The 25,230-nt window shown below is 46.9% G+C and overlaps 2 protein-coding genes across 4 annotated transcripts in view; both read right to left on the bottom strand.

Moving 5' to 3' along the window:
- Crebrf (CREB3 regulatory factor) overlaps positions 1-880 on the bottom strand; it is a 79,916-nt gene extending 79,036 nt beyond the window's left edge. For all 3 annotated transcript variants that reach the window (XM_075941381.1, XM_075941379.1, XM_075941377.1), the window contains exon 1: positions 743-880. The gene's annotated coding sequence lies outside the window, so the exon portion shown is untranslated. The remainder of the gene's footprint in view (positions 1-742) is intronic.
- Positions 881-24,926, bottom strand: Atp6v0e1 (ATPase H+ transporting V0 subunit e1). The gene is made up of 4 exons (XM_075941385.1): positions 24,748-24,926; positions 17,850-17,897; positions 5,736-5,864; positions 881-1,325 (listed from the first exon to the last, which is right to left on the bottom strand). Exons 1-3 carry the CDS (start codon positions 24,849-24,851, stop codon positions 5,771-5,773), a joined length of 246 nt encoding a protein of 81 aa, XP_075797500.1. The 5' UTR covers positions 24,852-24,926; the 3' UTR covers positions 881-1,325; positions 5,736-5,770.
- Positions 24,927-25,230: the final 304 nt, after the last annotated feature.

Here is a 25,230-nt window from a genome sequence, read left to right as displayed (position 1 = left end):
AACTTGAACTTTGTAAGAAAGACAGTAGGAGAGATACTTCAACGTGAAACTCTCCGTGGTCTTAAGGGCAGAAGCGAAGAGTCCAGACAGCCCAGGACGACCAGAAAAGCGCAAACTGCAAAACAGGAAATAGCTCTTGGCTAGCTGTCAGAGAACCGTGAACTGCTGAAAATTCAATCTATTTTAATTTTGAGTTTCTTTCTTAAAACTCACAGAATCTGGGTTAGACCCGGGTTCAATCCAGTGCTGCAAAACAGCCCCTAATTTAGCAATTAGATGTCCGCTACTAAAACATCTCCTGGCTCAAGCCTTAATCACCCTAGATCTCTTTTGTCCTATTTCTGGGAATGTGATAGTTCTACCCACGGCCATATTTACTGTCTTGTCCATGTGACTGGACATTGTCCTCAACTTGGGTACCACCAATAGTCTTTTTAATTTTAAAAAGAGACACAGTCTTGCTGTGTTGTCTGGGCTGGCTGCCAAGTCCTGATCTCAAGTGACCCTCTTATCTCAGCTCAAGGAGCAGGAACCAAGCAGTCTGTACCTGCATCTCACCGCCACTTCCAAAGGTCAAGCATGACATTATGTAACAGCTCTATGCAAAGGGACCATCTCTCTTCAAACAGTCTGGGAGTTCATGAGCATGCAGGGACCCCGATTCCAATATTTTTGCTTCTTCCAGTACCTTGCCTGCAGTAAGCTCTCAAATGATTACTGAATGATCAAGAAAAGTACTTACCAGTCTTCAGGCGTCTCACACTACAAGACCCGGATTATATATCCAACCTAAGGTCAGACAACAACCTCATTTTTAAACGGCATTATCTAGAGACAGAAGAGCTTAGAAAATCAAGCTTTTTTAAACACCGGAGCCAGGTTTCCATAGAAAGAAGAAAAATAATTTATTCCAAAGATGTAGAAGTAAGAAATTCATCTTGAAAATAGAGCCTGGTGTACATCTGCTTCTCTTGAGCGGCACGCCTGACTGCCCCGCTGAGTCTTATTTGTCTTGCGGCAATATTGAACACATCGCTGACTCTCGTGTTGTGAGCTGGCAGGAGCCATATTCAAAGCCACAGGCTCCAAGGCAAGAGTAACAGATTTCTCAGAATAGCATCTTTTCTCTCAGCGGAGTGCAGACACATCTCAGAGTCAGCTAAGTAGGCACTAATTCATCAGAGTGTAAAAAAGGCGAAGGAAAAAATACTGTCTTGCAGAGGAAGGTCTTCAAGTGTAAGGCAGGTAACACCCAAAGTAGGTACTGGAGATGATGGTCTGGGCGTGGAGGTGATTTTGCATCTAGAAGGCATTCTCTCTGTGACCTGCAAAACAAAACAGCTCTAGTAACTTAAGATCTTCTAACATCTAGGTCCTTCACCCTTCTTCAAAAGGGTAGAAAGGGGGCTGGAGAGATGCCTCGGCAGTTAAGAGCACTGGCTGCTCTTCCAGAGGACATGGGTTCAATTTCCAGCAAACACAGGGTGGCTTACAATCATGTGTAACTCCAGTCCTAGGGGACCTGATGCCCTCTTCTGGCCATCACGGGCATTACACACACAAGCAGGCAAAACACCCACACATAAAATTAAAAAGTGGGGGAACTAAAAGTAACCAGGCCTGCAACCCCAGCTGCCTAAGCAACTTAGCGAGAAACTTTCTCAAAATAAAAAGTGAGCAGAGTGTGGTGGCTCACACCTTTAACCCCAGCACTCAGGAGGCAGAGACAGGTGGATCTCTGTGAGTTGGAAGCCAGCCTGGTCCACAGAGTGAGTTCCAGGTGAACCAGAACTACATAGTGAGACCCTGTCTCAACAATAACAAAAAGTAAAAAGAAAGATTAGAGATATAGTCAGTGTCAAAAAAATTTTTTTAAGCAAAATCAGGTATGGTGCACATAATGCTAGCACCAGGAGGCTGAAGTGGAGGGTGGTGAGTGTGAGGCCGGCCTGGGCAATGCAGTAAGACTGCCTCGTCTCCTCCCCCAGCACAGTTAACCAGTCAGGACTTCAAGAGGTAGGTGCTCAACCAAACCTCAGGTGAAGCCCAAGGCTTACTCATCACACAGAGCAGGTTCTAGAGAGGTCCAATTTCCAGGGGCATCACTATCATATAACTACACAAACAGCAACGTCACTTACCGAAAGCAGGAAGCACGAAGCTGGCTAACACAGGAGCTGGAGCTTAGCGAGCTCCTGTGCTTTTCGCTTCCCCTTTCAGAGCAGGCAGCTGGTCGCCAATATGGGCCCTCTCCGTTCTGCCTTTGTTGGACCACTGACTAGCAAGCTTATCTTACCCTCAGCACTCTAGGCTGCCTTTCAGGCTGTTCCTCATTCTGACACCAGGCACAGGTGACAATGACAACACCACCCATGTAAAGATGGCAAATGTTTAGTGTCAGCGTCTCCACACACTGGGCTGCTCGGTAGTAGGAGGGTGTTCTTACAGTAGGCATCTCTGGGACCACACAGATGGCTCGGCAGCTGAGAGTGCCTGCTGCTGGGCTGGATTGCTGGCAAGGCCAGGCTCACAACCAAAAAGACAAGAGTGCCTGCTGCTCTTCCAGGACCAGAGTTCAGTTCCTGACAACTCCATTAGGAGGCTCACCCCAACTGCCTTCTGGAGCCCCATTAAGACCCACTGCAGGATACTGCAAGCAACATGCATTCAACTCAGTGTTTAATTAGAGGCACATCCGGGACTGTGGCTCCCTGACAGAGGGCATACTCGGCATGCCCTGGGCTCTGAGTTCAATCCCCAACACCAGAAAAATGAAAGAGGAAGTGGGATAACCCAAGGATTGTTTTTGCAGTGCACTAGGAGAGCAGCTCCAGGTCAAGGTGGCCACTGCCAGAGTAAGACTGTCCCTTGCGGTCTCCAGTCACTTCCTGAGCCTGCCTGGCCTGGCAGAACAGCTGCTCTGCAGAGACTGTCCTGAGATGCTGACGTTTCTGTGGAAGTCTTCTATGAAGATCACACTGAGAGACCTCCTCACCCTTTGGACTTTTTTAAGACTTATCGTCCTTCACTTTTGTTGTTGCTCTTATTTTTCAAGACAGGATTTCTTTCTGTAGCCCTGGCTGTCCTGAACCTCACAGAGGTCTTCCTGACTCTGCCTCCCGAGTGGGCCTTCACTTTAACAAACACACACAACTGAGAGGTACTTTTCATTCAGCCCCAATGGCAACTGTTGAACTCCAGCTACGTGCGGTACTGCAAGGCCTGGCGCCGTGGTGGATGAGTCCACCGGGAAGCAGAGTCTTCCCAGGAAGTGTAAACAACTAGCTGTGGGTGCAGATGAACAGTCACTGCAGAATTCAGTCCTGTTCTGTAAAACAAATGAATCACTACAGTAACCAAGAGAGAAAACTGAGAAATATGATGGGATGGATATATGTGTGGGCTGGTGGGGGGGTCTGAGAAAGTAGCTTAAAAATTCCAAGGTCGGAATGAAGAAACCCATTCAAAAAAGGGTATGTGAATGAATGTGTCTGTCTCTTGTTTCTAAATCTTTTCTAAAAGTTTAGATAAATTTTCAAACTAATTCTTTATTATAATATGCAAAGGTAGTCTTATTCAACCACAAAAGCTAAGTCAGTCGAAGGGGCATTTAACTATTCAAGGCAATGTACCAAATGAGTGGCTAAAAATTAGAAAGTTAAATGCATCTAGGAGATGAAAGAACTCACTTAGACACAGTGGCCAGGGATAGGCTGTGGTAGTAAACACCTTTAATCCCAGCACTTGGGAGGCAGAGGCAGGAGACCTCTGTGAGTTCGAGACCAGCCAAGTCCACAGAGTGAGTTCTAGGATAGCCAGGGCTACACAGAAAAACCCTGTATGGAAGAAAAGAAAAAGAAAAAGAAAAAAGAAAGAAACAGTGTCCAGGAAGCAAACACATGATTGCCAGGTTGAGTCCTGAAACATGCCAAGCATTAAGAGACGGTAAGAGCTGAGGCAAAGCCAGCACCACTTCCAGAGGTATACTGCGGACCTCCCTTCTAGTGAGGCAAATACAGGAGGGCAGCAAGAGGCAGAAGAGCTAAGTATGAGGTAAGAACAGGAAAACAGCAGGCCTGGAACCACCAGGTCAGGAGCAGAGGATGGGAAGAAAGGAGGCACAGGAAGTCCCAAGGCGGCCTGGGGCATGGTGGAGAGCTGCCTGGAGCCTGCAGACCAATGCTCTCATTCTTCACTTTCCTGCTTCTGGACTCAAGGGATCTTTGATAAAAGCTATGAACTTACTCCTCACAGTACATCTCAAGGGGATGGCTTAGTTTTTAAGAACACTGCTGCTTTCACAGAGGACCCGAGTTCAGCTCCCAGCACCCACATGGCAGCTCACAAGTGCCTGTAATAATAGGTATCTGATGTCCTCTTCTGGCCTCAGGCACTCCACAAATGTGATGCAGACACACAAGCAAAGCATTTACACACACACGTGCACGCATGCACGCACACACGTGCAGGTGGAGAATACGGCTCAGCTCTGTTCTGAACACTTGACACTAACTTTCATTTAATGAAGTAACAGAGAAAGGAACAAATCAGATGACAAGTGTCCTGCCACACTCAGTCATTAGATTTTTGCACCCTGCCACTTGGATTCTCAGAATTAAATAAAAGCTACAGTTTTTTTTTTTTTTTTTTTTTTTGGTTTTTTGAGACAGGGTTTCTCTGTGGTTTTGGAGCCTGTCCTGGAACTAGCTCTTGTAGACCAGGCTGGTCTCGAACTCACAGAGATCCGCCTGCCTCTGCCTCCCAAGTGCTGGGATTAAAGGCGTGCACCACCACCGCCCGGCAAAAACTACAGTTTCGAAGCCAGTTTTCTCTTTGTTCTGTGCTGTCTGAGATAAGGTCTCACTCTGTGTGTAGCCTAGGCTGGTCTGGAACTTGCTATACAAACCAGGCTGGCTTTGAACTTATTATCCTCCTGCCTCTGAAATAAGTGCTGGGATTATGGGCATGTACTACCATTCCCAACCTTTGGAAGGTGCTTATTTCCCTATCTTCAAAGCATTCTAAGACATGAATTTAAAATATTTTAGACACTTCTTCCTGTTGCTGAGTGTTACAAAGCTAAGAAACTCACTTTCTTTTCTTTTCCCTTTTTTTTTCCTTTTGGCTTGGTTTTTTGAGACAGGGTTTCTCTGTAGATTTGGGGCCTGCCCTGAAATTAGTTCTGTAGACCAGGCTGGCCTTGGATTCATTGAGATCCACCGATCCAACTGTCTCTTTCTCCTGAGTGCTGGGATTAAAGGTGTGTACCACCACCACCCAGTAGAATATTCACTTTCAATCTGTATCAGAAGCCCGTGTGCAAGTTTAATTTCATAAAGAACACACACCCCAAGAAAGAGAGAGGGGAACAGATCAGAGGAAAACATGTAGGACTTGGTTTTCTCTTCCAGCAGGTGGGTCCTAGGATTTGAACTCAGGTCTTCAGGCTTGGCAGCGAGTGCTTTTACCCACTGTGCCATCTCACCGCCCTAAATTACATTTTAAAAAGACAGGATAATCATTGACTTTAAAAGAATCTTATGGGTAAATCCCTAAAATACACACCAAGAGAATAGTTTGTTCTATTCGTGCCCTTGTTTTTCAGATCATACTTTCAAACTACAGTCTGTTTTTCAGTTATCTTCAAGAGGCCATGAAGTCCTGAGGAAAAAGTCATAGCAAACACTCTAGCTGATGGCTGACATGTTCACGTGAAAGGGCAAGGGCATAATCACCTCAGTGCCCGAGCACTGTGGAGCTGTCTTCATCCTCAAGGCCAGTGGTACTTCAGATACCAGATGGTTTCATTTTTCAACTGTGGTCCAAAGAGAGGGTTGAGCTGGGCCAGAATTGCAATCAGCCAACTAAAATTCGGTGGGGAGGAACAAGAGCAAAAAGTGGTGAAATTGGCTAGAACATAACCATTTTCATACACGATGGAAAACAACTTTAGTGTACTCCATTCTGACCCAGCCTGGAGATGGCTGACCAGGGAACAAATCCCAGGTTGCACTGGGCCTGCATCTGAGATGATCCACAAAGCAGGGAGGCTCCAGCCCAGCTGAGTCGCTGCCATTCTTTGATGACGTCATCACTGTGCTAAGTATCTGGGCTGTCCCCAATCACGACATCCTTACCGCAAGCCTGTTCACCTCCTCACTGTTTGACACGCCTCAGCTTCCTTTGATCTTCCCTAGTGTGCAGCCGTTAAGCACTATTTAAGAGGTACAGCTAAGATCCAGTTTCAGCCCACAGGTTCCTAATCACTGTCGTGATCAATGGCAAAGCATTTCATGGACCCCACCACACAGAACCAAATGGGCATTTACTTCTGCACCCAAATCACAAGCTGTGTCTCTGTTATACACAAATATAGAGGACATACCAACAGAAACTAAAGCACCATGGTTAGTTTTAAATTTTTCAGGTTGTTCACAGAGTTCCGATGAGGTATTTCATGGGACCAACAAAATTTGAGAATTACTGAGTATGGATGAAAGCAAGAAATAAAAAGAAAAGCAGCCTGCAGGTGTCTGGCTAGTCAACCGTTCTGTTTTTCTTACTGAACAAATATTTAATGAGCAGTTACTAAGTCCCAGGCATCAGGGACACAGAAAAGATGACATACACATTTTTCGTTCCCAAAAACTGACCAATGGCTTCAGAAACTACTTTATCTTATGTACTCTTTACACAATCCCAAGACGACAGGACATGAACTCCCCTGACTACAGAGTTTCCCCTTTAAAAGTTCTTCTCTCCCAGGGCTCCCTGCCACACTTTCTGCACCCACCTTGCTGGGGTGCTGGAGAGGTGTCGGTCCAAACTTGAGGGAAGGAGGAAATGTCTGAACAGACCAGAATGATGCCGAATTCATGCTGTCTTTACTTCCTATTCTGGACTCGGGAGTCCATTGGATCGTGGCTTTGGGGCGGGGGGTAAATGTGGGAGTGTGAGCACTGATAAAAAGAAGGGTGAGTTTTGGGGGTGTCCCCCATGCTATCGACTCCCTCGCACGTACATTAGGGTGCTGCTTTCTGGGAAAAAGGAGACAGACAGCCATTGTGGCCTCTTTCTAAACTCCCCTCAAGGACAAGGGCCAGCTAAACCCAACTAGGGCCATTATCAATTGGGTCTCTCCTCCTTTGGCTACCATTTTTTGGAACCCTTCCAACCACAAGACCAAACGGCCGGTTCTGACTAGCAATGCAGAGAAGCAGCCAGTGCAGCACAGGGAGCTGGTGCCCACAGACACACGGTGTCTGCCTTCTCAGCCCACAAAAGGTTGCTTTGTGCCGAGAAATGGGATCCAGGGGGAAACCAGGCCAGAACAGATCCTTAGGCTGACTCACTTTACAAACAAAGTTAACTCAGATGAGAGACTGCCTGATCACCCTTAGAACTAGGGGATTAAACATAAACACAACACCAAGCCTTTCTGCGCGCGCACACACACACACACACAGTGGAGGTGTGGACAACACAGACAGATACTGCACTGCAGAAGAGCTCTGAGGCCAGAGAGTCATGGAAAATTCCACACAATTCCAGGGTTTCCCCAAGGCCAGAGGAGATACAAACTGCCCTCAAGGAACAGTCCTGTGCTTCATAAGAGACTGACCTCACTGGCAACCCTTAGAAACAACAAATTAAAAAGATACACTAGGCCCCCCCCTACCCTCACCCCCACCTCACCCCCACCTGCACTGTCCCCACAGCCTTTCCTCCCCACAAGTGTATAGTAAGCAATAAAGACACCATCTAGGGGCTGGACACATGGTTAAGTGGTTAAGGGCTCTTACGGGTTAAACGCAGCTCTTGCGGGGGACCCAGGCTTTGTTCCCAGCATCCACACAGGATAGCTCACCATTGCCTGTAACTTCAAATACAGATATGATGGCCTTCTTCTGGGCTCTGCCACACACACACACACACACACACACACACACACACACACACACACACACACACACGAAGTGTGGAGGGGCCTTTCCAGCTGCATAGACCATCCTGCATAGCCATCTTGGAGCTTTTCTGAAAATGCTTGGGGCAGGGCAGAAAGAGAAGATTAGAGTATGTAAGGGAAAGGCTAGTTGGAATCTCTCACCAGTAGACAGTGAACAAAAGTTGCAATGAAGACTGTCTACAGAAAGGCAATACTCCTTTTTTTACAGTGATATTTTAAATAAGAACATTAAGATAGGAATGAACTATGCTTAAGGCCAAAGCATATTTGACCTTTACTTTTAATCTTATCCCTTTCTTAGCTGTAATCTGTAACTTCCTGTGGCTCTCACCAACAAGATTTTGAGGTTTGTTATTAGTCAAAACAAATGTCTTAACTTCCCTGTGCCAAGAGCCACATCTACCCTTGTGACCTACAGCTTAAGGGCCAAACCTATGGTCTCATTTACTCCAAGAATCCTTTAAAAATGGTGCCTCAAAATCTATTAATATCACATAGTCACATAGATAGCTACTGTTAAGACACAATCATGAGATAGGGTCTCATGTAGCCCAGGCTGGCCTTAAACTCCTTTATGTAGCCAGAGCTGACTCACACCTCCCAGGTGCTGGAACCACAGGTATTCTGCACTATCACATCCACCAGACACTGCTAACCCCAAAAACCCTATGCCCATGAGCACTGTCCCTTGCCTAGAGGTCTCTCTCAATGCCCATGCTGAGAGATATGTCAAAGCCTGTTTCTTGATAAACACCACGGTTTCTTCATATGGATTCATCCTAAAGTTTCTCTGTGTAGTTCTTACTGTCCTAGAACTTGCTCTGAAGTTCAGGTTGGCCTGGAATTCAAAAAAATCCTCCTGCCTCTGTTTCCTGAGTGCTGGGAATTAAAAGTATGCGCCCTGGGATTAGGATCTCCCCGGGTGATCCTAAAATTCTTGACAAGAGCCTGGCTAGGAATGACACCTGGTGGGAGGTCTCTGAAGGAACTCTTGGGCACCTGTAGCAGGTGGCATGTAGCTATGTCTGTCTCCTGCACATGTTGTCACCATGCAGCTCTCACACAGTTAAGGAGCCTGAGGTGGAGGCAAGTTAAGTGATTCATGGGTGTTCACAATACTAAGTAGGCAGACGCAGGCAGGAGGTGACCAGAAACCAGGCCAACCTAATGCTGCTCTGTGAACAGCTAGCCTTTGCAGTGCTTTAGGTGAGGGTGAGAGTTTAGCTAGGTCTAAATTGTGAATTACGGAAGTGAGAATCCACAGCCTTTGGTGCCTGCCCATGGAAAAGACTAAGTATCAGACCCTGCAAGAACGAATAAAGATCACTTTGCTCTCTCAGACCAGTCTTTGGAAGTGTCTAGATTTACATACCCTCCCCATCCTGCATTTTTGAGGGGGTGGGTCTCATTATGTTACCCAGGCTGGTTTCAAAGTCGTAGATACAAGGGATCCTCCTGAGTAAAAACTAAGACACCACTGACCATCCATTCAGCTTGTAATGATGAGATAATTTGGTTCGTTTTGTTTTTCAAACAGTTTGAAAGACAGAGCCCAGGGTCTTGAACATGGTAAACAAGCACTCAAATACTGAGCCACAGCTACAGCCCTCGACACTATTGCCAATGTTTCAAATCAAGAAAGAAAAAAGTCAATCTCAATGCCCATCCCAACACACACACACACACACACACACACACACACTCCGTTAGGAAAATGCCTTGAGAAATAGAACAGGCTATTTCATTTGAAATTTTAGCGGAATTTTCCCTCTAGCCAGCTGAATGAACTCAGTGCCTGTCCTTCTGACTACCCAAGACTTAAAATTTCCCTTTCGCTGATAAACACAGAGCATTGGAAGGAAGAAGCCTGCTGTGACCTGGTGGAAGCGAGTGGAGGAAGGGCTGGCGCTCTGGCGGATCCCTGACTTGTTGTGTAACCAGAAGGAACGGACTGTACCCTTCTGCTTGCCCAAACTGTTCCACATGGCTCCACGGCCCAAAGGCCTAATAACCATCAGCTGAGCGGCTTCTGTAGGACAGGGGTGATACAGCAGCGGTGAGGGGAGCTGTAGAACTGGCGTGCACACAGGGCAAACTCAAGTTCCTCTTTTGGGGGGGGGTTACTGGATTGCAAGTAGACTCTGCAGATGCTAGGCAAGCATCATTGAGGTACATTCCCAATCTACTATTACTATTATTATTGTTGTTGTTGTTTATTTTGAAATAAGGTCTTGCTAAATTATCCAGACTACTCTCGAATTCACTGTGTAGCCCAGCTGTCTAAAGGTATCACAGCTAGTCCACAATCACTCTCAGGGGTCACGGCCATGTCGGGCTCTGAGGATGCCAAGTTGCTGACTGAAGGGCTGAGCTACCAGGGATGGCAAAGGACTGCACTCTCATGGGCAGGCCAGTGGCCCCCAGTCCAGCTGAAAGAGCTCTCTAAGCACAAACTACATTGCTCTGCCTGGAAGCAGTACCCAGCTCTCAAATCCTTCTCAGTGGTTTTATTCACAAGTAGAAGTTAGAACAGAAACAAGGGTGTGGCCTGGTTCCTGGTGAAGCACGTGATGGAGTTCCTTGTTGGAATGGGGAAGTCCAGCCAGGGATGGCTCCTCCGTCCATAGTCCTCAGAGCGCAGGCCATGACAGGAGTGACCTCTGCCGGCAGACGCCTTATGTGACAGCAAAAACATGTGCAAGCGCCTTGCCGGGCTCCTTTCGTGACTACGGGCTCCTTCCGGCTCCTTTCGTGACTATGCACAATCCTTTCCCAACCCAAGGACACAAACACTTTGGAAGTCAGGGACATGACATCGAAGCTACTAGAAAATAAGGAGACTTGGTACCAAAGTTGGATTTTAACCCTAAGCATCCCAAATGCTGCTGGAGTGCTCTAGGTGAGTGACTTCCCAACCAAAGCGTGGTTCCATTTGTAAATACTTGCCTCAAAGTGTCAGGAATTAAAGAGATAATGGGGGACCTTGCAGCGGCTGGTAAGCAGAAGTTCAAAATAACCCCATGCTCCTTGCTTTTCTTTGTCTGTGAGACAGCTAAAAATGTAGGCAAGCCACAGAAGGAGGCACAAGAGATGTCCTTTGGAGTTTTTCAGAGTATGTGGCACTGGGCCATTACCACCTCTACCCCTGCTCACACCCCCCACTCCAGAGTCAGCAGGGTTCTAAGGCATCGCCCACGTCTGCCAGATCCTAACACACACACACCCTACAGTTAATGCGACAGATGCTCCTGTGGACTGCCTCATGCCAGACAGCAGGCTCAATAAAAGGGAGATATATGTTCCTGGGCAGACCTGAGGTAGTCAAGGAACATCTGAAAAGGAACAGGCCTGTCTGTCAAAGACATGAACAGGCAACCACTTCGGCTGGAAACTCACTGTCAGTGTGCGGCAAGGATACGCTGTGGGATTCCCGTACGCCCCTTAAAATGAGCTCCACTTTTTGCTTTCTCAGAAGACAGGACTGAGGGGACACGGTAGGTCACTGGGTGGGTGTGAGAACACTGGGAGAAGCTCCAAGGGGCTCTCTGGTCTAGAAGTTCTTGGCCTGGCAGTAGCATGGAACCAGAGTCCCTGTGGAATACGTGCTCCAGAGACCAGCACAGGGGCTGCTCTCCTACCTGCCATCCAGACCATGGCTTCCTGATTTCCCTACAGCTTTAAATCAGCTCGGGCCTGGCATGACCAATGAACATTGCTCCTCTCTCATAGATTGGGCCATCCCTTCCTCAGTGACATCTGAATCCCATCTAAGGTTTTTCTTTCTTGGCTATTCTCCCTACTTCAAAGCTGTTTCCCCTAGTGCTGGGGGTGGAACCCATAGCTTCTGGCATGCTAGGCAATACTCCACCACTCTGTAACTACTAAAGGGTCAACAGGGACAGAAAGATGGTTCAGGTGAAGGTGCTTGCTGCCAACCTCGACAACCTGAGTTTGATCCACAGGACCAGAGACGCCGGGCAGTGGTGGCGCACGCCTTTAATCCCAGTACTCGGGAGGCAGAGGCAGGCGGATCTCTGTGAGTTCAAGACCAGCCTGGTCTACAAGAGCTAGTTCCAGGACAGGCTCCAAAACCACAGAGAAACCCTGTCTCGAAAAACCAAAAAACAAACAAACAAACAAACACAGGACCAGAGACAACTCCAACAAGTTGTCAGATTGTCCTCTGACTCCATTCATTAGATAGATGGATGGATAGATAGACAGACAGACAAACAGACAGACAGACAGATGTGGGAGAGCCCAAAAGGGTGAAAAGAATTCCACACAAAGGAGATGCTGCTGCTGGCTTTCAAGAGGAGGGCCGAATGGAATGTGAGTGACCTCTATAGAGGGACAGGGTGGTGGCTAACTAACAGCCAGTGAGGAAATAGGGACTTCAGTCTTATTACCACAAAGAACTAAATTTTGGCACAGCCTGAGGACAGGCAGAGGACGCTAAGCTCCAGATGAGAAGACGCAAACATGTTTTTTATTAACTGGCTGCCAACCTTACCACTGTGGCCCCTTTTACCACAGGAATACGCCCTAATTTTGCCAATTTTAAACTTGAAATTTCTTCCCTTTCTTCCCCTAGGACTTCAAGACGACTCATTTTCTAAATTAGGTCTTTCAAACCAAAGTACCTACTGAGCCCTCTGTATGAGCAAGGGACTGAAAATGAGGCCTCACAATACCACTGGGCACAATCCCAGCCTCATAATCCTCTTATCTGCTATACTACAGTAGAAAAACTCTAATATATGTCTCCATAAGGCAGATAATGATAACATGCTGGGCCAGGCACTGTGGTCTCTCCTCGTCTATATATAGACATCATAAATGTACCTCTGAGAGAAATTAAGCAATTCTCAGACGGAGAACTAAATGATGGCAATTATCCAGGGAGGGAGGGAGGTGGCTGCAGGTGCTCTCCACAGCTGGGAGCAGACAGACACCAAACCAGATGAGTCTGGGCCTTCACCTGCAGACTTCCGGGATGAGAAACACCAAAGCCGGGTTCTCCCAGTGCAGACAATCTGAAAACCCACAAATAACACTCAAGAAAGCTGGGACCCCTCCGGCTTTTATTTTGAGTCCTGAACTAATGAGACAGGGGGACTGGTGAGGTGGCCACGGGCAGAGAGGCTTGCTGCCAAGCCTGATAACTTGAGTTGATGTCCACGACTCATAAGGTGGAAGGAAAAGAACTAACCCCCGAAGACTGTCTTCTGACCTCCACACACCTGCCCCATCCCAAATCAATACATTTAAAACGTATTAAGAAAGAGTGGAGGGGGTGTGGGGGTGGTCACTGAGAGACTGTTTAGCAGTTAAAAGAATTTTCTGCTCTCCCAAAGGACTCAAATTCAGTTCCCAGCAACCATACTGGGTGGCTCACAACCTCCCGTAACTCCAGCTCCAGTAAAGAAACTCATTGGGCCCAGGGAATCCAATGCCCTTTGCTGTTCTCCACAGGCAATGCCCTCATGTGCACAAATACATATACACACAATTAAATTATTTTTTAAAGATTTATTTATTTATTTATTTATTTTTACAGTGTTCTGTCTGCATGTATGCCTGCAGGCCAGAAGAGGGCACCAGATTTCATTACAGATGGTTGTGAGCCTTGAACTCGGGACCTCTGGAAGAACAATCAGTGCTCTTAACCTCTGAGCCATCTCGCCAGCCCCTAAATTATTTTCTTTCGAGACAGGGTTTCTCTGTAGCTTTGGAGCCTGTCCTGGCACTAGCTCTTGTAGACCAGGCTGGTCTCGAACTCACAGAGATCCGCCTGCCTCTAAGTGCTGGGATTAAAGGCGTGTGCCACCACTGCCTGGCCCACAATTAAATTTTTTTAAATTAAAAAAGTGGAGTTAATATGGTCTTAAGAAAAATTAAAAATCACTAACATTCAGTTAATTTTAAAAAAAGACATGACAGGAAAAGAAAAGAATAAAAATCTGATGAGATAATCAAAACAATAAAATAGCCTAAAGTTAGCATGTTAGTAATTACATTAAGTTTATTTATTTAAAAGACAAAGACTGCTGGTGACAGAGAGCCACATGCCTGCAATGCTAATACTTGGAGGCTGAAGCTGTTAGTTCAACTTGTCTTAACAAACCAAAACTAAATTAAACTAAAAGGCAAAACTCTCAGCACTGACTAGGTCTACAAAGAGCTTCAGGCCAGTCAGGCTACATAACGAGACCCTGTCTCTAAAGGAAAAGGAAAAAGGTGGGTGGGTGGGGGACACAATAACTCAATGACAGATGAGACAGTCAGCAAAGAAACTGATACGCCTATAGCAAAACTATTTCGAATAAAAAAGCTGAAACTATTGAATGAGGCAAAGAAGTTCTGAAAACTTTGTAAAGCACAGGGTGGAGGCGCACGCCTGTAACCCCAGCACTCTGAAGGCAGGGGCAGGAGGAGCAGGAGCTCACAGCCTGCCCGAAACAGACACAGCGAGGAAAAGGCACAAGTGTTGGGAGTGGAGCTGAGCAGTGGAGGGGGCAAGACTCTGGATTGAGTCCCTAGCACTAAATAAGAAAAGAAAAATGAAGTCTGGGCAGCAGTGACTGCCTGTCTTCATTGGGAAAACATGGCCAGCCCTGACCTCAGTGCCAGCAGCCTAGGACAGCAACAGTGCCTAAATGTGCCCAACCCTGACACTGCCCAGACCTGTGGAGTCTGCAGATCCAAGGCTGCCCAGCAGGCCTAGAGGACATAAGTTCAATGAGTCTCCTACCTTTGCTTACGCCAATTTTTCCAGAAATCCAAACCTCCCAGGCTCATCCATTACAACCCAAACCCCATTCCCTGGTATTTTCCACTGCTTCCGGGTGACGCTGGCTCCTCCCCATTCCTCCAAGCTCTCTCAAGCAGAAAGCAGACCTCTCTTGGGCAATGAGGGCAGAAACATCTTTCCTTCCCCTGCTATTGTCAGACAATTCCCCTCTATCTGTGCAAAGGGACTTCTCTAGAGAGCATGCAGCTGGTTTTTTACCTATCAACCTTTCAGCTTTCCCAGTCCAACCTCCTGTCGCCAGGGCTGCTCGAAGTAGGCCTTCTCTGCCACATTTTCATCTAAACGGTACCACCTCACCTATGTAGGTCCTGTTCCAAAACATCCAGTAGACCTGGATGGCAGATACCCAACGTTAACCACACAGCTTCCTATGCATACACATCTATGGCAACAGCAAAGACGTACATCACGTACACAAAGAGACCAGCAGGACAGAACACATCACAATAAAAGTTATGTGATCTCTCTCAGAAGAATCAAGGCAAATACCAATATTTGTGAACTGTGGTTGATCTTGAATGACTGGCAAGGCAGAAATGTCCTGGACAGAAAAATATTTGTCTATCAGCGCCCTTGGTTTTTACCCAAGGATGCCAAGAGGCATGCCCAGAGGGCACCTCCTCAAGAGCACGCCCACCAATTACAAAGTGCAGTGCTTATGTGGCTCATTACCACCCCCCCACACACACACACTATAAGATAAACAAGACAATCAGGGGAGAAAATGCAATAGGTTGCTTGGTTAAAGGAGTCAGTTTTAGAGCACGGTAGCAATATTGTGGTTAGGTCTGTAATGGTCATTATCTCTAAGACACAGGATGAACGAAATTTGCCTCAAAATAATCCGAGGGAGAGGAGAGCATGAGGGGTGAGACAAGCTTGTCTATGAGGCGGCAATTTTTAAAGATGGGGAAATAAGAGAGAGAAAGTAAAAATTAGGCTGGGCATGGCTTTTGATCACAATGCTTGGAAAGTAGAGGCAGGTGAGTCTCTGTGAGTCGAGGCTAGCCTGGTCTACATGGTAAATTCCGAGCCAGACAGGGCTACAGGGAGAACCTATCTCCAATAAACTTGATGGTAACATATGCCCCTCACACATCAGCTAAGACTCGGAAAACGAGACAAAGCTCTGTGAGAAGAGAATGACTGGTTCTACACTCTGGCTGGACATGGTGGCTCAGGCCTGGAACCTGAGTTTGGGAATACCCTAGTGTCACCTCTGTTGCTATGAAGACACCCTGACAACAAGCAGCACACAGGAGAAAGGGTTCATATTAGCTCACAATTCCAGGCTGAAGTCTATCGTAGCAGGAAGTCATGGCATTGAGAACTGAAGGCAGCTGGAATGGCCCAGCGGTCAGGAGCAGAACAAGTGACTGTGTGCTTCCTATTTGGCTCACTTTCTCCACTCCCATCTAGTCCAGAGCCCAAGCCCAAGCTCTGTGTGTGCAGCCTGCATTTAGGGTGGGTCTCCCCACCTTAACGAACCCAACTAAAGACATTTCCCACAGGCATGCTCGCTGGCCAATCCAATCCAAACTATTCCTCACTGAGACTCTAGATTATGTCAAGTTAACAGAACAGCGAGACCAAAGCAGGAGGATTGCTATGAATGCGAGGACAGCCTGGGTTACATAGTAAGCTCCAGACTACCTAGGCAAGCCAGCCCGGGACTCCCTAAGGGGTAACTTTCTGGTATGTGCCCTGTTTTAGCTGTTTGATAGCGAAGAAATCAGACGCCCTTCATGCACTTTGTGGTGGTTATTTGCTCCAAGAGTTGATTGAAACTCAGTTTTGTTGTTTGTTTCCCTTTGCAATCTGGTTTGTTCCATATCATTCAACAAAGGGGAGAGAACAGTGTGGACAACTTTGGGAAACATCTTTAAAACAGTTCAATGCTGTTCTGCCATTTCTGCATTCGCAATGACTGAGGAACAGCAGTCCAGATGGGTTGAGGGAAAAAGTTAGCCTACATATGCCAAGTCAGCTTCCCTTCAATAGTTTATACAGTCCATCCAGATGGATGCAACTCTGATACAGTTTATGATTTTTACAAAAACTATCCTTAGTCCACCTGATTATAGTTCCAGTTTCACTTCATAAAAATCTTAAGAAGGAATGATTGGCGATGCCCATGCCTTTAATCCCAGCACTTGGTGAGCAGAGGCAACTGGATCTCTGTGAGTTTGAGGCCAGCCTGGTTTACAAGAGCTAGTTCCAGGACAGCAAGGACTATATAGAGAAAAACTGTCTTGAAAAGTCACAACAACCAAAAGAAAACAAACATAAAAAGAGAACTTGCAGGGGCTGGAGAGATGACTCAGTGGTTAAGAGCACTGGCTGCTCTTCCAGAGGTTCTGAGTTCAATTCCCAGCAACCACATGGTGGCTTACAACCATCTGTAATGAGATTTGGTGCCCTCCTCTGGCGTGAGGGCATACATGGAGCCAGAATGTTGTGTGCATAATAAATAAATAAATCTTAAAAAAAAAAGAGAGAAAGAGAGAGAGAAAGAGAGAGAGAACTTGCTGCTCTTCTATAGGACCCAGGTTGGATTCCCAGCACCCACACAGTGGCTTAAAGACACCTGGAGCCCTGTGGATCCTGAGGATCTGAAGCCCTTTTCTGGCCTCTGTGGGCACTGGGCTTACATGGTGCAGACACAAGCAGGCAAAGCACCCACATGTGTAAAATAAATGACAGTAATAAGAGATAATTTTAATTTAAAAAAGACATTACACTCAAGTGAAATATATAAGTGAAATGAGTAGATTTAAATAAATATGTCACAATAGTAAGATATAAAATAGTACAATTATAAGTTCCAGGTAATTATAAGCTTAACATTTGCAGCAATTAAATTACATTTGTATTCCTATCTGCCAGCTCTTACTTAACACACTGAGCACTTAAAATGTGAAATTCTGAGCATATTCAATCTGAGGACACTATTTGTAGATATTAAGCAAATACAAGTGCCAATGACCCATAATGTGTCAATTAACACATTATAAATACCAAGAATAACTGTTTTTAAGACAAATTATGTATAAGAAACAAGATACTTACAAGAGATAGCAGCAAACTGAACAGGTCACCAACATGGTGATAATAACTCTAAAAAAGAAGAAAAAAGCCACTATTAGACATCAGTGAACATGCAGACTTTGCAGAATGGTTTAATCCCAGCACTTCCCTTCCCACTATCCTGGACTGCAGGAGTGTGCGCCAAGACAATGGACCTGCACTCATCCAACATACTGCAGTGTGCACTGAGTAGAAGTTTAAGTACAAAATCAAACATCTGTCTTTAAAGGAACGTACTGGTGCACAATTTGATTCGAAACTGAGACGTCTCTACTGACAATTCATTTTGACAGAACTACTGTATTTGGCAGTGTTCCTGGCAATGAATTAACCCTGCTAAACCTATGCTCACTAGCTGGAGCCCTCCCCATCTCTGCTTATTTATGAAAAGTTAAAGCTGGGTCTCCAACCAGCAGAATTTCAGCATCTCTAAAACAGAACTCATGCTTAGCACATCTTGCTCTTACGGAGGACCTGAGTTCAGTCCCCAGTGCTCACAACTGCCCTTAACCACAGCTCTAGGGGCTCTGATGCCTCTGGCTTCTATGGGTACCCACAAACATGTGCACACAACATACACCCACATACAATTTAAAAATATTAATTTAAAAACAGTAACACCAGAAGTCATTACCCTCTCTCTAAGCACTCCCCTTCTGAATCTTAGTCCCCAAGGCTGGGGAGTGGCTCAGTGGTACAGCAAGAATGAGGAATGCCGTGGGTTCGATCCACACACAGCACCCACCAGCACTGCCATTTCCCCTAATCTATTTTTAACTCTGTCATCTGCTCACACTTCCTCTGCATACCCACCCATGCTGTGGATTTGTCGTTTAAAACATCTCCCCTCTTGGGTGGACTTTAAAAAAAAAAAAAGATTTATTTATTTATTCTGTATGGTGTTCTACCTGCATGCATGCCTACACACCAGAAGAGGGCACCAGATTTCATTACAGATGGTTGTGAGCCACTATGCAGTTGCTGGGAATTGAACTCAGGACCTCTGGAAGAGCAGCCTGTATTCTTAACCTCTGAGCCATCTCTTTGGCCTTTCAGTGGGTTTCTTTTATTCCATTCACTTGCCAATAACAAAATTCACTGGTTTGGTTTGGCTAACTTGTTTCTGGCAGATTTAGAACTTTCAGAAATATACTTTCACCGCACTCTTTAGTGAAGCCTATTGCCCACAGGGCGATTGCCACACCCCCAGAACAAACAGGACAAAGGCCAGAAGGCCAGCTTATCTTTGCTAAGCATTTACAAGTTCTGTGCATAATTTCCTGTGGATAATCTATTGATACATTCCTTCATTCCAAATTCTACCTGAGTGCCCAGGGTGTATCAGGTTCTAGAGAAGTCACAAGCAATGAATAAAGTTGATTGAAGATGTCTGCGCTGGTAGCTGGAGAGACAGCTCAGAGGTTAAGAGTACTAGTTGCTCTTCCAGGACTTAGATTTGGTTCCTGGCACTTACATAGTAGTTAACTGTCTGTAACTCTAGTTCTAAGAGAATTGATGCCCTCTTCTGGCATCTCTGGGAACTACATGCATGTGTTGCAAAGACAAAACATCCATACACCGGCAATAAAAGAAATAATAAATGTTTTTAAAAAAGGTCTATCCTGCCCTTCCCTGAGAATTTTACAGGCTGGAGGAGAGCAGACAACACAGAAGTTGAACAGCAGACAGACAATAATCTATCATTAGTATATTGTGGGATCAGCAAGTGCTGACCTGAGAAAATGAAGCAGGGAAGGAAGACGGATGTGCAGGGAAGGAAGACGGATGTGCAGGGAAGGAAGACGGATGTGCAAGGGTGAGAAGGCCTTGGCGAGTGACGGAGCATGACTGCGGATTTGGGCGAGTGAGGGTTTCCAGCGGTGGGACAGTAAACTCAGGCATGAGCTGAGTGGGGACATGGAGGTTCTGGGGAAGGAGGTCAAAACAGACCAGTAAGGCCAGTTTGGGAGGCAGGAGAGGTTTATCCCAGAGCCTGCGCGAGGCCTCTGCCTAAAACGTTATCAGATGGGATCTGAAGGAAACTGACAAAATCTGGTGTGACTTCTCCCATGATCTCTCATCTGGGTTGAACCAGGCTGGGGAAAGGGAGGCAAGTGAAAAGGCAGACTGAGCAGGAGTGTGCGTGGTGCCAGGAGCTTCAGAGGAGTGGAGAAGGCTTGGAGCAGTGTGGGTAACGAGTGTTGGTCAGATCTGAGTGTGGTATGGCGGAGTGCATGCCAGTGCAAATGCTCATGGAGGCAGAGTTTGGACCTCCTGAAGATGGCGCTGTAGGTGATTAGGAACTGCCTGGGTGAGTCCTGGGAACCAAACTCTGGTCCTCTCCAAGACAGCAAAAGCTCTTAGCTGCTGAGCCATCTCTCCAGCACCTCTAAACACATTTTAAAGACAAAAAGGTGACAGTTGTACAATAAAGTGAGGGCCTACGGAGCCACGTGTAACCTAAGCCCTTCATTCAACTGGCTGTAGGAGTGCACACCTGTAATCCTAGCACTTGGATGGCCAAGGCAGGAGGATGACAAGCTTGAGGTCAGCCTAGGCTACATAAAGATGGCCAGACAGAAGGCCAGCCTTCTACCTCTTCAGCCCTTTACTCCCGAAGGCAGGCAGGTGCCTTCACCGCCACCCCACTCAACCCCACCACATGTGGATGTCAGCTCCAAGTTTCTGCTCATCTTCTCCTGTTCCTGAGCCTTAGACTTAGAATTTCTTCTGTCTTCTCTCTTCCCCTAAAGACAGCTCAGAGAACGGAAGCAGCTGAGGAGCCTCTGTACCACATACCGAACATGAGCTGCCACAGAATGCTCCTCTTCAAATAGCTGCATGCAATCATGCAGGAGTGGAGTCATAAGCTGCAATTTATTTTCAAATGTCTCAGTAGAACTTTTTACATCTATATACACACGTTCACATGCATTCATAAAGCAAACATGTATAAATCCATTGTGGCATACAGCCTTGGCATGTAGCCTTTTGTTTGTTTGTTTGGTTTATTTTTTTAGTTTTTGAGAAAGGGTTTCTCAAAACCTGTGTTGCTTTGGAGCCTGTCCTGGAAATAGTTCTTGTAGACCAGGCTGGCCTCGAACTCACAGAGATCCAACTGCCTCTGCCTCCCAAGAGCTGGGATTAAAGGCGTAAGCCACTGCTGCCCTGCTAAATTTAATTTTTTTAAAAAAGGCTACATGTCAGCCTTTCTCAAAAATAAAAAAAAACTTTATATTTTTAATTTTGTGTGTGTGCACGTGCCCACAGACACCAGAAGACCAAGTTGATTCCCTAGAGCTGGAGTAACAGTTTTTTGGGTTTTTATTTGTTTTTGTTTTGTTTTAGTTTTTTGAGACTGGGTTTCTCTGTGTAGTTCTAGCTGTCCTGAAACTAGCGCTGTAGAACAGGCTGGCCTCAAACTCACAGAGATCTGCCTGCCTCTGCCTCCTGAGTGATGGGATTTAAAGCGTGCACTACCACCACTGGGCTTTCCCGGTAGCTTTGAGCCACCTCACATGGGTGCTGGAAATTGAACTCAGGTCCTCTGGAAGAGCACTAAATGCTCTTAACATGCCATGGTATACCGGGAGATACCAGAGACCAATTTGTGGGGTTGTCAGCTATGGCAGCAAACATCTTTACCCACTGAGGCCACCAGCCAGACCTTGATATGTGACCTGATATATTCTGCATGCTCCAAACTGTTGATGAAACAAACTGGAGTGGACATAACCTCTGTGCGCTCCTCCACATCTGGAGTGGACATAACCCCTGGGTACACTACCCCTGTGCGCTCCTCCACATCTGGAGTGGACATAACCCCTGGTGCGCTACCCCTGTGCACGCCTCCACATCTGGAGTGGACATAACCCCTGGTGTGCTACCCCTGTGTGCTCCTCCACATCTGGAGTGGACATAGCCCCTGGGTACACTACCCCTGAGCGCTCCTCCACATCTGGAGTGGACACAACCCCTGGTGCGCTACCCCTGTGCACGCCTCCACATCTGGAGTGGACATAAACCCTGGGTACACTACCCCTGTGCGCTCCTCCACATCTGGAGTGGACATAACCCCTGGGTACACTACCCCTGAGCGCTCCTCCACATCTGGAGTGGACATAACCTCTGGTGCGCTACCCCTGTGCGCTCCTCCACATCTGGAGTGGACATAACCCCTGGGTACACTACCCCTGTGCGCTCCTCCACATCTGGAGTGGACATAACCCCTGGTGCACTACCCCTGTGCACTCCTCCACATCTGGAGTGGACATAACCCCTCCACATCTGGCAAAGAGAGCACTGAGAAAAGCTTGCTGCTTCTGGAGAATCTGTGGTTTCCTACAGAGAAAAGAGGGAGATCACGAAGGTCAGGCATGATCAGTACAGGTAACAGCAGGCACAGACTGGATTTTGTCCTGATCATGTCCCACTGCAGGAAAAATTCAAGATTCAAAGAAGAACAAGGGGCTAGCTCCCTACTACCCACACTTTCCAAGGGGCCTGTCCCTCCGGCCACCTCTCGTTGTCTCATCAGGTCCTGATAACCTCCTGACCACACCGTTTTCAGAGGTGCAAGGGTCTCTCAGGGAAAGCATCCAACAGAGACGTCCTCTTTGCTTCACTCCTCTCTTACACAGCTTCTTATTTCCTTAATCAAAGTCTCCCTAATCCATCAAATCAGAAACGCCTTCCTATGTTAAACATTCAGCATGGTGGTGGCTGGGGATGCACTCAGTGGTAAAGTGCTCACCTAGAAGATGGGAGGCTTTGGGTTCACTCCCCAGCAACCCTCCCTCTACTCCAGCAGCACACACACAGGAAAAAAAAAATCACCAGAGTCCATGAACCAGGCCAATTCTAGCATAAAAACTTCAAAAGATATTTTGATTTGTAAATTTTTCTGGGGGGGGGGGGGTAAAAGTTATATAGAAAGTCATATACCAAGGGTTGGCTGGTGGTCTCAGTGGGTAAAGGTGCGTGTTGCCGCGTATGACAACCCCACAGATTATTCTCCGATTTCTCTCTGCGCAACATAGTATGTGCAGCTATTTTTTTTTTCAGTAAAAAAAAAATAGGAACGTGGGAAAGCTAACTAAATCTTCCAAGGTCACAGAGCTCAATCACCCTGGAACAGTGTTTCTCAAATGTAAAGATCTAAGTCCTAGGAGGCACCATTTCAAGACCTGCTCAATCCTGCCAAGGGCAGGAAACACAGGATTGCAGTGGAGGCTGCGAGTGGGACCCAGATACTGTGTCACTGCAGGTCAAACAGAGCCTGACTACACACAGGGGTTTCATTACTCTTCATAACAGGGTGGCACCTGCTCCTAAGGGTGGGGACAGTTTTAAGAAAGGAGGGGTTCCAACTCCAAATGTTAGTAAGGGGGATGAGGGCCAGAAAGTCAGACAGTGGTGGGATGAAACAGGGTTGGTATAAAAACAGCAGAGGTATTTGTTGTCCTTAGCTTCAGGAGGAGGAAAAAAAAAAGGTCTAACTGAACTCAGTTAATACAAGTTACTTTAATAACTCCAGAATTCTAATACCACATCGACTGCTATAAACTGAGGATGGTCCTGTGGAACTGTTAGTGAGACGTGGTACTTGATTATTACAGATGATAGAAACTGACTGCCATTTCACTTTCAAAAGTGGTTTATTTGGGGGCTGGAAAGATGGCTCTTTGGTTAAAAGTCCTGGCTCTTCCAGAAACCTGGGTTGGAATCTCAGCACCCACATGGAAGTTCGTAACCCTCCAATTTCAAGGGATCCAAAGTCCTCTGTGGGCACTGCATGCACATGGTGCCCTTACATACATGCAGGCAAATACCTATACACATAAAATAATAAATAAATCTTTAAAAGTGGTTGGGTGGTTTTTTTTAGGCTAATGGAAAGAACTGTATTTTTAAGAGTCAGTATTTTCCAGACCGTAATAGAGGTCAATGACACAAAACCCAGTAAAACTTTCTTTAATCAAGACATCCCACTCAATACACATTGTCTGCTCTGGGATGTGCTGCGGAGCAATGCACCTTGCAGCCACCACTTAGTGTCTGACCCATTAAAGCAAAGGACGTTTCGGACAGACTAAGGCTTCATTTTAAGAGTCACCTCCATATGATCTTGAGTTGAAATGGAAAAAATGACTGAAATTCAAAGGGGAACTAGAAAGAGGGTGTCCCCATGCTATTCTGAAGAGGTATGTCTTAAACTATAATACCGAAGTTTATTTCCAAACAAAGAAAGCGATATTTTTAACAAAACCTTGGGTGGGGGCAATGCAAATCTATCTTGGCCAACCACTATTTACAAGCAAGGGCAGGCGGCGCTCTGGTAGGTCTGACGCAGAGGTTTCTAAACAATACCTTCTGCTCTGGGTGATTTAACCTCGCTTAGGTCAGGCTCACCCGCCCCGGGGTTGGGCCCACAGGACGCAAAGGCTGAGCTCCACACGACCTAGCAAGCTTGTCAGAGTCCGCAGCTGCGACTGCATCGGGAGGGGACAAAGAGGGCCATTTCTGTTCTCTCAGACCCCTTTCTTTCAAGTTTGGGCAAAAGGCCTCCAGGGCGTGACAGGCAGGACCAAGGCGAGACTAGCTCGGGAGGCACCCGAACTTCCCCGCAGTAGATGTGTACGCCCTCGGTCCATCAAGACAAAAAGCATTCCCTTAAAATCACTTCCGGGAGGGGCTGCCAGAGGTGACCTCACGTTCCGGCCAGGGACATTGACAGGCTCCCAAAGAGCGCATGCGGTCTTCCTCTCCGTGGTCCACCCAGCCTCATCCTCCCGCTGTGGTCCTCCACGCGCGACCCTTCCCTCCGTGATCCTCCCGCCGCGCTCCTCCGCTCCCACCGCCTCGGGCCTGGCGTACTTACCCCCGGTTAGGACCCTTGGGGATAAACCAGGGCACGATAATGCCCACGAAGCCCCAGAAAACGCTCATCACGATCAGAGGCACAGTGAGGCCGAGGTACGCCATGCTTGTACCCCAGCAGACAACCAGCCGGCTGCCTCACTCTCGCCTCACCCGGAAGTGTCAACAAGGCTCACGTGACCTGCGCACGAACGTCCCGCCCCCTGCGCTCAGCGTGACTCGCCCATCAGACTCCGCCCCTTGGACCGGAGCCCCGCCCTCACCTGTCCTGTCTCAAGGCTGCAGATTCTTGGAGCTTGTCATAGGTGGGGTGCCAGTCACCCGGGCATTAGCAAGGTTTTCTGGCAAGAATTTAGATCAATTTAGGCGGTGCGTTATTTACACTTTTATCTATATTTTACGCGCAGATGTAAAGCGCTTAACAATAGTAGGTTTCTGTGCCAGAGCCCCGTGAGGCAGGCTGCATTCTTCTACAGTCCATGAA

This window comes from Microtus pennsylvanicus, chromosome 11 (genome assembly GCF_037038515.1).
Source record: "Microtus pennsylvanicus isolate mMicPen1 chromosome 11, mMicPen1.hap1, whole genome shotgun sequence".
Lineage (NCBI taxonomy): Eukaryota > Metazoa > Chordata > Mammalia > Rodentia > Cricetidae > Microtus > Microtus pennsylvanicus.
Note: the sequence above shows the minus strand (reverse complement) of the source record. Positions and strands in the feature narration are given on the sequence as shown.

Coding starts and splice junctions, on each gene's coding strand:
- Atp6v0e1 (XM_075941385.1), bottom strand. CDS start 24,851: ATGGCGTACCTCGGCCTCACTGTGCCTCTGATCGTGATGAGCGTTTTC. Junction 17,898..24,747: donor CCCAAGGGTCCTAACCGGGG/GTAAGTACGCCA, acceptor CTTCTTTTTTAG/AGTTATTATCACCATGTTGG. Junction 5,865..17,849: donor TCAGTTTGCTGCTATCTCTT/GTAAGTATCTTG, acceptor ACCGAATTTTAG/TTGGCTGATTGCAATTCTGG.